This window comes from Pimephales promelas, chromosome 25 (genome assembly GCF_988280905.1).
Source record: "Pimephales promelas chromosome 25, fPimPro1.hap1.1, whole genome shotgun sequence".
Taxonomy (NCBI): domain Eukaryota; kingdom Metazoa; phylum Chordata; class Actinopteri; order Cypriniformes; family Leuciscidae; genus Pimephales; species Pimephales promelas.
The window spans coordinates 3618024-3631957 of record NC_142793.1 but is presented as its reverse complement, the minus strand read 5'-3'; the positions used below and the strand labels follow the sequence as shown (position 1 = coordinate 3631957).

Genomic DNA, 13934 nt, shown 5'->3' with positions numbered 1-13934 from the left:
ACCATAAAAACGGAAGACTTGATTACATAGAGTTTCGGCAGTTTCGAGAGCTGTGGGAAGTTTAGTGAGGGGGACCAGTCGACATGCTTTAGAAAATCTGTCTACTATGGTGAGGATGGTAGTGTAGCCTTGGGAATTCGGGAGATCGGTGATGAAGTCAATGGCTATGTGTGACCAGGGTCGTTGTGGTGTGGGTAGAGGACAGAGAAGACCAGAGGGTAGTGTTCGAGGTGATTTTGAAGTTTGACACTCAGTACAGTTTTGGATGTGGGTTATGGTGTCTGAAGTAATGGTAGGCCACCAAAACCGGTTCTGGAGCAGATGAATTGTGGCGTTGATTCCAGGGTGACCAGAGCTGGGATTAGAGTGGACTTGATCCAGGAGACGGGATCGCAAGGCATCTGGGACAAAGAGGAGATTGGCGGGACATTCAATCGGTGCTGGGTTTTGGACATTGGCGTTCTGAATCTCTGTCATGATATCCCACTGAACAGGAGCTAGTAGTAATTTCTCACCGAGTATCTTTTCTGGGTTGGGACTGGAGTTCGTCTCTTCAGTTTGACGAGAGAGAGCATCAGCTTTGGTATTCTTGGATCCGGGACGGTAAGTAACAGTAAAGTTGAATCTCGTGAAGAAGAGAGCCCATCTGGCTTGGCGGGGATTGAGGCGCTTGGCTGATCGTAGATATTCCAGGTTTTTATGATCTGTGAGTACGATGAATGGTTCGGTTGCCCCTTCCAGCCAGTGACGCCATTCTTCCAATGCTAACTTCATGGCTAGTAGTTCACGGTTGCCCACATCATAGTTGCGTTCGGCTGGGGAGAGTTTACGGGAAAAGAAGGCACACGGAAACATCTTGGCTGGATTCCCTTGACGCTGTGAGAGGATGGCCCCCACCCCTGTGTTAGAAGCATCCACTTCGACAATGAACTGGCGTTCAGGATCCGGATGACGCAGAATGGGTGCAGTAGTGAAACGTCTCTTGAGTTCTTGAAAGGCCTGTTGTGCTTCGGTGTTCCATGAAATGCGAGATGTGTGTCGTTTGGTTAAGGCGGTTAGAGGGGCGGTGATTAGGCTGAAGTTTCTGATGAATCTTCTGTAAAAGTTTGCGAAGCCCAGGAATCTTTGTAGTTCCTTCACTGTTTGAGGTAGTGGCCAATCCACTACTCCCCTCACCTTCTTCTCATCCATCGCAACCCCATCTTGACTGATGATATATCCCAGGAATGAGACGCTGGTTTGATGAAACTCACACTTTTCCATCTTGGCGTATAGATGAAATTGAATTAATCGTTGAAGGACCGATCTGACATGTTGGACGTGTTCCTCAAATGAATTGGAATAGATCAGGATGTCATCAATGTAAACGATCACCCATCTGTCCAGCATATCTCGGAAAATGTCATTCATGAATGCCTGGAAGACTGAAGGACTGTTGGACAAGCCGAAAGGCATAACCAAATACTCATAGTGCCCACTAGTGGTAGAAAAAGCAGTTTTCCATTCGTCCCCTTTACGGATGCGAACCAGGTTGTAAGCGTTGCGTAGATCGAGCTTGGTATAATATTTGGCTTGTCGAAGCTGTTCTAGTGCTGCAGGAACAAGAGGCAGTGGATAGCGGTATTTGACTGTTACATCATTTAATCCTCGATAGTCAATGCAGGGTCTGAGTCCTCCGTCTTTCTTCTTTACGAAGAAGAACCCGGCTGCGGCAGGTGAAGTTGATGGACGAATGAAACCCTTAGCGAGTTCTTCTTCAATGTATTGTTTCATGGCCTCGGACTCAGGTCTGGATAACGGGAAAATTCTCCCTTTTGGGGGAGTGGCACCGGGAATCAAATCTATGGCACAGTCAGTGGGACGATGTTCGGGAAGTTGCGACGCCTTTTCTTTACTGAATGCCTCAGTAAGATCTGCATAGTTGGGGGGTAATGATTCGAGTTCGGGTATTTTCGTGCAGGATGCTGAAATGGACTGGATTATTCTGGTGACCTTGGTTAAACAGTGATTCTGGCAGGTTTCGTCCCAGCGGATAATCTCACCTTCTCTCCAGGAGATCTGAGGGTTATGAGTCCGGAGCCATGGATATCCCAGAATGATAGAGTGAAGAGGTGCGTGAATGACGTAAAATTGGATGTTTTCCGAATGCAGAGATCCAATGTCCATCCTAATGTTTGCCGTAATACATTGGATCTTTCCCTCTCCGATGGGGTGTCCATCTAGCGCTTCCACTGTTAGAAGAGAATGACATGGATTCAATTTGACGTTACATTGTTCGGCGAATGATTGAGACATGAAATTTCCAGCGGCTCCAGAGTCAATAAAGGCTATAGTATCCAACACTTGTTCCTGTATTGTTAATCGAACTGGAATTGAGAGATGATTAGAGGATTTTCCCTTTCTAGCGGGCGAACTCACCGGAGAGTTATGAGAGGATGGTCGTACGGGACAGGAGAGCTTCATGTGTCCGGGTTGGCCACAGTACATGCACAGTCGGTTCTGATATCTGCGTTCTCGTTCCTCTGGAGAAATGGGTGTGAAACCCAACTGCATGGGCTCATGAGGGGTTGCTGCCGGGAGAAAAGTTCGATTAGTTGCCCGGGGTTTACGTCGTGTACGGATCAGATTGTCGACTTGAATAGCCAGGGAAATATACTCATTCAAACTTCTCCCCTCGTCGCGACAGGCTAACTCAGACTGGAGTTCGGGGGTAAGTCCTCTTCTAAATAGAGTTTTTAAAGTGTCCTCTACCCAGTTGGTCTGTGCAGCGAGCGTTCGAAAAGTCAGTGCATAATCAGCGGTGGTGTCCTTCCCTTGTGTGAGATTTAAAAGTTGTTCTCCCGCATCTCCTTCTCCCGTGGTATGTTCGAAGACTTGTCGAAACTGTTGTGTGAACTCTTGAAAAGTAGTGAACGTATTCCCGTCTGGTTTCCAGATGGCCGTAGCCCACTCCAATGCTCTGCCGGTGAGCAGCGAGCATACGAATGCAATACGACTCCCGTGACTGGGATAAAGTGCAGGTTGTTGGTCGACGAAAATCGTGCATTGTAGCAGGAACCCTTTACATTTACTTGGTGTGCCATCAAATTTATCAGGAAAAGCGAGCCGAGGATTGACTGATGTACTCACATTTACAGGTGGGACTATCGGTGACGGAGGAGGCTCAGGCGGATTGGGTGTGGCACCGACTGCGGTGCGAAGCTCCTGCATCCCCTGTACAAGCTGTTCAGTGAGTGTGGTAAGATGGCTGAGCTGCTGGTGGTGTAGATCCAGGCGGGAAGCTTGAGCGGTGAGTTCAGTGGTTAACTGTTGAACAGCTGCTGGATTGGAAGACGGCGAAGTCTTCTGTAATGATCCACAAGGAACAGAGGAATCCATTTGCAGCTTTTATTAGACAGAGTCGTACAGGCTGGGTCAAAACGGGCAGACAGAGCAATGCAGACAAGACAGCGGGATAATCAAGATACAGGCAGAGGTCGGGGCAGGCAGCAATAATCTTGGTCAGGAAACAGTCCGAGTTCAGGCCAGGCAGATATCAATCGAGAGGGAGTCAAACAGTCCAAAGTCCAAAACCAGAGAATCAGAATCAGGGGTATAAACGCTCAGAAATGATCACCGGGGCAAATCAAGACTTCGCACTGGTGTGGTGTGTGGAAGTGGTTTTTATGTGTGTGCGCTAATGCGGTGCAGGTGTGTGACGCAATCAGTCCCAGGTAAGAGGTATGATGGGAATTTGAGTTCAAAGCCAATGGTCAATATTCTGGTGAAGGCTCCCTCTGGTGGCGGAGAGGAGGCGGAGCGGGAGCCTCCATTGTAACACTATTCATCTGAACGTGATTGGCTGACACGTATAACTGCCAGTTTGAATGGAATCTGGAATATGTCCTCTAGAGATGTCTCAAACCGGTTTTTAATGAATTCATTGCTGCTATCCATGTTCATCTGTGTTTGCATGTTTGTTAATACATGGTTAACTAACTTTATTTTTCTATGTACATTTCTGAAATTCACTTTCTGTAAAGCTGCTTTGAAACAATATATATTGTGAAAAGCGCTCTACAAATACATTTGAATTGAATTGTTCATAGGCTGATCCTTAAGGTGCTCTCAGTGTATCATAATGAAGCCAAGATGATGATGGTGGGCCTGAGAGCTCTGGCTCTGCTACTTAAGTCAGGTAAGACATCGGGTTGCTTTTCCATGATGCTGTTTATTCAACCATTATAGAATATTGGTTCCTCGCATTTATTTCATCCCCATAAAGATTTCAAAATATTCTTTCAAAAATTTTAACCAAACCACCCAGCTCCCATATGAATCACAACATTACAACAAAGAAACAAGACTGCACTGTAAGGGTGCCCAAACCTGTTCCTGGACACTTACTCGCCTGCAAAGTTTATCTGTAACCCTGATAAAACACAACTGAACCAGCGAGTTAAGAAGCACTTGATGATCACAGTTCAAATCCATAAGATGCATAAGATTAGGGAAATAGGTCCGTTGACGTACCTGAACCTCGCCATCAGTCATATTTTTTAAACTCCATTGTTGATTTGAATAGTTAAGAACTCTTACTACACGGATTGCAACAGACTTTTAAAAATGGTGGCTTGAACTCCAATCAGCATGTTCAGCGCCCAAGTCCCATCCCCGAATGTGCCTGAACTTTTATAAAGGACTCTGAGCTGGGGATTTTTTCCCCTCATTAACGTTGCCTACATAATAATACTTTTCACTTGAAGGAGTGAATTAAAACGAGTGAGTGAAATCGGACAGCCTTTGAGCGTATGAGTATTGAGTATTGAATAAGTGCCCTCAATAATGACCAATATAGTGTCGGACACCACCACAAATGGCTGTCCCATCAAATAATGCACTATTTGAGGGTAAAGGCCAAAAGGGGCGATTGCGGATTCAGCAATGTCCCAAAGTCCCTAGTTTCTGGGTAAAGTTTGTGTGGTGGAAACACGGCTCATATAGGCAGATTTCCAGGAACAGTATTGGGCACTATTAACGCATTTCATGAAGCAGTCTCATCCTGAGTGACATAATTAAATCTGCAATGACAATGCATTATATCAGGAAAATACACTCACCTAAAGGATTATTAGGAACACCACACTAATACTGTGTTTGACCACCTTTCACCTTCAGAACTGCTTTAATTCTACGTGGCGTTGATTCAACAAGGTGCTGAAAGCATTCTTTAGAAATGTTGGCCCATATTGATAGGATAGCATCTTGCAGTTAATGGAGATTTGTGGGATGCACATCCAGGGCACGAAGCTCCCGTTCCACCACATCGCAAAGATGCTCTATTGGGTTGAGATCTGGTGACTGTGGGGGCCATTTTAGTACAGTCAACTCATTGTCATGTTCAAGAAACCAATTTGAAATGATTCAAGCTTTGTGACATGGTGCATTATCCTGCTGGAAGTAGCCATCAGAAGATGGGGACATGGTGGCCATAAAGGGATGGACATGGTCAGAAACAATGCTCAGGTGGGCCGTGGCATTTAAACGATGCCCAGTTGGCACTAAGGGGCCTAAAGTGTGCCAAGAAAACATCCCTCACACCATTACACCACCACCACCAGCCTGCACAGTGGTAACAAGGCATGATGGATCCATGTTCTCATTCTGTTTACGCCAAATTCTGACTCGACCATCTGAATGTCTCAACAGAAATCGAGACTCATCAGACCAGGCAACATGTTTCCAGTCTTCAACTGTCCAATTTTGGTGAGCTCTTGCAAATTGTGGCCTCTTTTTTCTATTTGTAGTGGAGATGAGTGGTACCCGGTGGGGTCTTCTGCTGTTGTAGCCCATCCGCCTCAAGGTTGTGTGTGTTGTGGCTTCACAAATGCTTTGCTGCATACCTCGGTTGTAACGAGTGGTTATTTCAGTCAAAGTCGCTCTTCTATCAGCTTGAATCAGTCGGCCCATTCTCCTCTGACCTCTCGCATCAACAAGGCATTTTCGCCCACAGGACTGCCGCATACTGGATGTTTTTCCCTTTTCACACCATTCTTTGTAAACCCTAGAAATGGTTGTGCGTGAAAATCCCAGTGACTGAGCAGATTGTGCAGACGTCTGGCACCAACAGCCATGCCACACTCAAAATTGCTTAAATCACCTTTCTTTCCCATTCTGACATTCAGTTTGGAGTTCAGGAGATTGTCTTGAGCAGGACCACACCCCTAAATGCATTGAAGCAACTGCCATGTGATTGGTTGATTAGATAATTGCATTAATGAGAAATTGAACAGGTGTTCCTTATGATCCTTTAGGTGAGTGTATATCATAAATGGAGTTCTTCTTGTTTGTTGTTATGAAATAGCCACATTCCACTTACACAAATGTGTTTATGATGATGGTTAGATTAGCATGTTTCATTTCACTTGAGGTACACCACCATATTGCCGCATTTCCGCACTCCTCTCCAGAAATGAAAGCAATATTTGGTGTTTGTGGGTCAAATGTGGTTCTGATGGAGGTGTTGCTTGTGTGCTGGTCAGGTGAGATTGTGATGCAGGTTCTGGATGTGGAGGAAGTGGATGTGTTTTTCCTGGTCCTGGAGACCATGAGGTCTTTCAGTGACAGAGAAGAGGTTCAGCTTCAGGGATGTGCTGCTTTACAACCACTGCTGCAGACAGGTAACTGTGATCTGTTACAATGAGTATGAGCAATAGTTATATAAGACACTATGATTTCCCCATCCGCTAAGAGTCCAGTCAGAAATGGAATTTAATGTATAATGCGGAATGTCAGGTAATTTTGCAAAATTGAACAAACTTAATTAAATTGAATAAATCAAAAGTAGGGCTATACACTTAAATACAATTGTGAGTGTCTTACTGTATTTTACTGTAATCTCAAAAACAATCTCTGTTACTGTAATCTCAAAAACAATCTATGTTACTGTAATCTCAAAAGCAATCTCTGTTACTGTAATCTCAAAAACAATCTCTGTTACTGTAATCTCAAAAGCAATCTCTGTTACTGTAATCTAAAAACAATCTTACTGTAATCTCTGTTACTATAATATCAAAAACAATCTCTCTTACTCTAATCTCAAAAACAATCTCTGTTACTGTACATTTAAAAACAATCTCTGTTACTGTAATCTCAAAAGCAATCTCTGTTACTGTAATCTCAAAACAATCTCTGTTACTGTAATCTCAAACAATCTCTGTTACTGTAATCTCAAACAATCTCTGTTAATGTAATCTCAAACAATCTCTGTTACTGTAATTTTAAAAACAATATCTGTTACTGTAATCTCAAACAGTCTCTGTTACTGTAATTTTAAAAACAATCTCTGTTACTGTAATCTCAAACAGTCTCTGTTACTGTAATTTTAAAAACAATCTCTGTTACTGTAATTTTAAAAACAATATATGTTACTGTAATCTCAAACAGTCTTACTGTAATCTCAAAAACAATCTCTGTTACTGTAATCTCAAAAACAATCTCTGTTACTGTAATCTCAAAAACAATTTCTGTTACTGTAATCTCAAACAATCTTACTGTAATCTCAAAAACAATCTCTGTTACTGTAATCTCAAAAAAAATCTCTGTTACTGTAATCGCAAAAACAATCTTACTGTAATCTCTGTCACTGTAATCTCAAAATCAATCTCTGTTACCGCAAAAACAATCTCTGTTACTGTAATCTAAAAACAATCTCTGTTACTGTAATTTTAAAAACAATCTCTGTTACTGTAATTTTAAAAACAATCTCTGTTACTGTAATCTTAAACAATCTCTGTTACTGTAATCTCAAACAATCTCTGTTACTGTAATCTCAAAACAATCTCTGTTACTGTAATCTCAAAACAATCTCTGTTACTGTAATCTAAAAACAATCTCTGTTACTGTAATCTAAAAACAATCTCTGTTACTGTAATTTTAAAAACAATCTCTGTTACTGTAATTTTAAAAACAATCTCTGTTACTGTAATCTTAAACAATCTCTGTTACTGTAATCTCAAACAATCTCTGTTACTGTAATCTCAAAACAATCTCTGTTACTGTAATCTCAAAACAATCTCTGTTACTGTAATCTCAAAACAATCTCTGTTACTGTAATTTTTAAAAAAATCTCTGTTACTGTAATCTCAAACAATCTCTGTTACTGTAATTTCAAAAACAATCTCTGTTACTGTAATCTCAAAACAATCTCTGTTACTGTAATTTTTAAAAAAATCTCTGTTACTGTAATCTCAAACAATCTCTGTTACTGTAATCTCAAAACAATCTCTGTTACTGTAATCTCAAAACAATCTCTGTTACTGTAATCTCAAAACAATCTCTGTTACTGTAATTTTTTAAAAAATCTCTGTTACTGTAATCTCAAACAATCTCTGTTACTGTAATTTCAAAAACAATCTCTGTTACTGTAATCTCAAAACAATCTCTGTTACTGTAATCTCAAACAATCTCTGTTACTTTAATTTCAAAAACAATCTCTGTTACTGTAATCTCAAACAATCTCTGTTACTGTAATTTCAAAAACAATCTCTGTTACTGTATTTTCCTGTTTTCAATGTAAAGCTGCTTTGAAACGGTCCATATTGTTAAAAGCCACTATAATAAACTTGACTTGGCTATACATCTGAATAACTGATGTTAAAGTGTTCTGCTTGGTTGTCAGTGTCTGAGGATCATCTGGTGGAGTTTGTTGAGAAGAAGGACCATGAGGTGGTTTTGAATGCGCTGAGCCGGTTCATGGACAGTGAGAATGTGGTTCTGCGAGTGCTGAGGGTCCTCGTACCGCTGGCTGCTCCGGGTAAAACACACTGCTCACTCCATGCTTTACAATCAGAGACTGGGATTATCATTATTAACAATACTAAATAAGCCTCTCTTTCTTGGATCTAGCCAGCAATGTTGAGATTCTGATGTCCAAAAGCGTTAAATGCTACAGCCTAGCGTGTCAGGCTATGGAGATGTGGCTCAACTCTGAGGCGATACAGGAGGCCGGTTGCTGTTTGTTAAAGAAATTGACATCAGGTGAGTCCAGGTCATAGGTCAAGTTGAAACAAGGCCGTTCTTACAATATATGATTTAGTTTTGCTACCATTTTTGAGTTGTGTTGCCTTGTTTTTGACTTTTACCAGAGAGTTACTACAATATATTGGTGCTGAATGGTGTCCATAAAGTAGCAGTGAAAGCATGTGTCTTGTATCCTGAGAACGCCACAGTGCAGATCCAAGCCCTTTCCTGTCTGAGCGCGCTCGGTGAGTACATATGACTCATATGAACATGATAGTACAGTAAACAGAGAACCCGGCCCACCACTGGATCCCGTAGAGCCCACGCTTGACATATAAGCTGCTTTTTTATGATTTTATGATTTTTGTACATAGATTTGGGGACATTTTCAGTGACCAGTCCTAATTTACATGTGAAATTCAAATACATAGCTAGGATAGAGTTCTTAAGAAAACATTAAATGTAGCACTTTTATAGGTTGCAATAATTGGTCTAAAAACAGATACGATATACATTACTTTGAAATAATTAAAATGTTTTTGAAAGAAGTCTCACCAAGGCTGCATTTATTTGATCAAACAGTTCTTTTAAAATGTAATAATATATATATATAACATACATTGTGACCACATTGAACTAATTCATTCCCTTATTTTAATTTAGTTTTTAGTCACAATTTTAAGGTTATTCGCGATTCAAGGTGACTATATCTTGTTTATTCCCCTCAGTGGAGTGTGTTGTACAGAATGAAGGGTTGGAGAGAGAGAGAGAGGAGGACGAGGCGGAACAGGAAGTTGTGTCCACTGAAGCGGAGGAGATGCTCGTGTGGAGAGAGGCCTGTTATACAGCTTTACAGAGACATGCTGAAGACGCCACAGTACAGGTGACCTGTTTTACCCTACAGTGCAGAAACATCTTATCTCAATAGATGGCTTTGACTAATGTGGATATGTAACTTTCTATCTCGTTGCCCGATCAGGAAGTGGCGTGTTGGGCCTTGAACAGCTTGCTGCTCCACTGCAACACGTCCGGCCCCGTGGAACTGGAAGGAAGGTGCGCATTCCTTCATATTCTCTGCTCCGAAACTCTTTCTCATGGAATCCCTTTTAAAGTTAAAGGTTGAGACCATTATAATTGTTTTACTAACAATATGATTATTATACAGATCATTTTTTGCTCAAGGGAATAGGAGTTTAACGATACCCTCATGTCATGATACGATTCTCCAAGACATATGATTAAAGGTTAAAACATTTTTTTACTGTTGATTAAAATGCTACATCTGGTGTAACATTGTGTGTGTAAATCAAGCGTGCCGCACAAGCCCTGAAAAGGGAAGCCAAACGTCTTGATCGCCCTCTGGTGGCCGGTCCTAGTATAGGTGATAAACCCCGCCTCCCCATGTTATTTAACGGCACGTGAGACCACCTAAACAATTAAATTACACTTCAAATATCGTTTTTCCAAAGATGGTTTCTGTTGCTGAAGTAGTTTAAAGTGTTTGACGTCATGATTGACAGCTGTGATTGACAGGTTCTCTGAGCGAAGTAGTCACTGAAGCACCAACAGACTTTTTTTCGGGATCTTCGGAGGACTGAGGAGATTGGAGCTTAAAATTTAATACCTAAACTTCTATAATTAATTCTAAAAAAGTGTGCTTGCGATTGATTCTGCGAGAGTGAGGGCGGGACCTTGATTTCGCGGCTTTACTTCCTGCTCACGACTGCGCATGTCTGGTCCTGAAATCGCTTCTGCGCAGACTTAAGTCCACAATGTCGGCGCCATATCGGGATACTGATGACTTCACTTCTGACCAATGGAAGAGAGCGAAGGGGCGTCGTCCATCTTTTTTTACAGTTTATCGTGTAAATGAATAGGCTTGAACTTGTTGTTGGAAACCCAATGAACACCAGAATAAACATATTCATGATTCTGAAGCTGAAAATACAAGACAAATATTTCTGGCACTCTTCCACTGACTAGATATATTTAAAATAAAGTTTAGGCCACTTTTTACTGGTAACAAGACATTTGACATTGTCAGGACCCACAAAAATTCCTCTTTATCATTATTATACATTAAATACAACATTATATGGTAGTTTAATGTAGTACTGACACTAAAACTTAAATATTTTCTCCCACAGTAATTTTTGTTTTGGGTGAACTATACACAGTACATATTGTACTATCCACGATCAGTGGTGGAGGAAGTACTGAATCTCAGTACTTAAGTAAAAGTACAAATAAACAGATGAATATTTACTTTAGTAAAAGTAGAAGTAACACAATGACAACCATACTTAAGTAAAAAGTAAAAAGTACCTGATTTTAAATGTACTTTAAGTATTAAAAGTAAAAGTAGCTACTTGAATAACAATTGATTCTCTTAATGACTATTTTCTAATGATTAATAAAACATTTATTCTAACTCGTTCCACCTAATAGCCTACTCCATAATGATGCTCATTAATTATGGAAAAAAAAAAATTGTTGTCACCATTTCTGAAACAAGCTTGCAATTAGGCAATATACACATCATGCTTATCCTTACTATATGTTAATAACTATGTTTGGCAGTAAACGTGATTAATTTATGGTGTAATTCTGAACCTCTTGGCTTGCCATAATCCTAACCAAACGTATATAACACACGGTGCGTGCGTTTGCTATGCACATAAAAACAAATTTTCACGAATATATGGCACGATAAACACACTGCGTGCGAGACGCATTTAGTGTGACCGGGCTGATATATCTATGGCAACCAAACGTCACTGGTGAGACAAACGTGCAACGAACGGATGGTCAGATTACGTTTTAGCAAAAACTGATCAGAAAATGTAATGAAAAAGTAACAGAAGTTGTAGAAATTAAATGTAGTGGAGTAGAAAGTAGAATAATTGCTGCAAACTGTAGCGAAGTAAAAAGTAGGCTCTATTTATTCTACTTTAGTAAAGTAAAGATACATGAAAAATGTACTTAAGTAAAGTAACAAAGTATTTGTACTTCGTTACATTCCACCACTGGCAACGATACACATTGTTGCATTTTTGTATTGTGATATATTGTGGCACGATATATTGTTACACCACTATAAGGGAATGATTTTTATAGTTTTGAACCTTCATTTTGACACAATAATAAAAGAATCAAAAGAAACATGTGTTATTATTATATTTCTAGATTATGTTATGTAGGTTATGACCCTCTGCATACTTGTGTAGTTAATACTGTCATCATCAAGTTGCTGAATACTAAAGAGGTGATGATATTTAAAGGGATACTCCAGTTTTTTTGGAAATAGGCTAATTTTAACACTCCCCCAGAGTTAAACAGTTGAGTTTTACCGTTTTCAAATCCATTCAGACGATTTTTTGATGTTTATAAGAATATCAGTAACCAGACAGTTTCTGGTCTCATTGAATTCCATAATATATTTTCCTACTGAGACCAGAAACTGTCTGGTTACTGATATTCTTCTGAATATCAGAAAATCGGCTGAATGGATTCGAAAACGGTAAAACTCAACTGTTTAACTCTCTACTCGGGGAGTTGTAAATTGAGCCTATTTCCAAAAAAACTGGAGTATCCCTTTAAATGTAGGTGGTCACATGTTAATGAGCACAGGGTGTGATGTCGTAATGATGAATCTCTTATCACACAGGCCTCCTCTTCACACACTCATCATGGCTGCGATGCTTCTGCACTCCTCCTGTGTGGGAGTGTTTCAGGCTGCTACCTGTACATTACACACACTAATACAGCACAACAGTGAGTATGCAGTATGCAGTGATTGTTGTTACATAACCTTATTATAGCTATGGCATGTACACTCACCTAAAGGATTATTAGGAACACCTGTTCCTAATTTCTCATTAATGCAATTATCTAATCAACCAATCACATGGCAGTTGCTTCAATGCATTTAGGGGTGTGGTCCTGCTGAAGACAATCTCCTGAACTCCAAACTGAATGTCAGAATGGGAAAGAAAGGTGATTTAAGCAATTTTGAGCGTGGCATGGTTGTTGGTGCCAGACGTCTGCACAATCTGCTCAGTCACTGGGATTTTCACGCACAACCATTTCTAGGGTTTACAAAGAATGGTGTGAAAAGGGAAAAATATCCAGTATGCGTCAGTCCTGTGGGCGAAAATGCCTTGTTGATGCGAGAGGTCAGAGGAGAATGGGTCGACTGATTCAAGCTGATAGAAGAGCAACTTTGACTGAAATAACCACTCGTTACAACCGAGGTATGCAGCAAAGCATTTGTAAAGCCACAACACGCACAACCTTGAGGCGGATGGGCTACAACAGCAGAAGACCCCACCGGGTACCACTCATCTCCACTACAAATAGGAAAAAGAGGCCACAATTTGCAAGAGCTCACCAAAATTGGACAGTTGAAGACTGGAAAAATGTTGCCTGGTCGGATGAGTCTCGATTTCTGTTGAGACATTCAGATGGTCGAGTCAGAATTTGGCGTAAACAGAATGAGAACATGGATCCATCATGCCTTGTTCCCACTGTGCAGGCTGGTGGTGGTGGTGTAATGGTGTGGGGGATGTTTTCTTGGCACACTTTAGGCCCCTTAGTGCCAACTGGGCATCGTTTAAATGCCACGGCCTACCTGAGCATTGTTTCTGACCATGTCCATCCCTTTATGGCCACCATGTCCCCATCCTCTGACGGCTCCTTCCAGCAGGATAATGCACCATGTCACAAAGCTTGAATCATTTCAAATTGGTTTCTTGAACATGACAATGAGTTGACTGTACTAAAATGGCCGCCACAGTCACCTGATCTCAACCCAATAGAGCATCTTTGGGATGTGGAGGAACGGGAGCTTCGTGCCCTGGATGTGCATCCCACAAATCTCCATCAACTGCAAGATGCTATCCTATCAATATGGGCCAACATTTCTAAAGAATGCT

The 13934-nt window shown here is 41.0% G+C and overlaps 1 protein-coding gene across 3 annotated transcripts in view; it reads left to right on the top strand.

The window, feature by feature from the left end:
• The window catches only part of lrrk2 (leucine-rich repeat kinase 2), a 90561-nt gene that overhangs the window by 4000 nt on the left and 72627 nt on the right, over positions 1-13934 (top strand). For all 3 annotated transcript variants that reach the window (XM_089127719.1, XM_089127718.1, XM_089127716.1), the window contains exons 4-11: positions 4089-4177; positions 6522-6659; positions 8660-8794; positions 8887-9018; positions 9126-9245; positions 9729-9883; positions 9980-10053; positions 12668-12774. In XM_089127719.1, coding sequence (XP_088983845.1) covers positions 4089-4177; positions 6522-6659; positions 8660-8794; positions 8887-9018; positions 9126-9245; positions 9729-9883; positions 9980-10053; positions 12668-12774 — 950 coding nt within the window. The remainder of the gene's footprint in view (positions 1-4088; positions 4178-6521; positions 6660-8659; positions 8795-8886; positions 9019-9125; positions 9246-9728; positions 9884-9979; positions 10054-12667; positions 12775-13934) is intronic.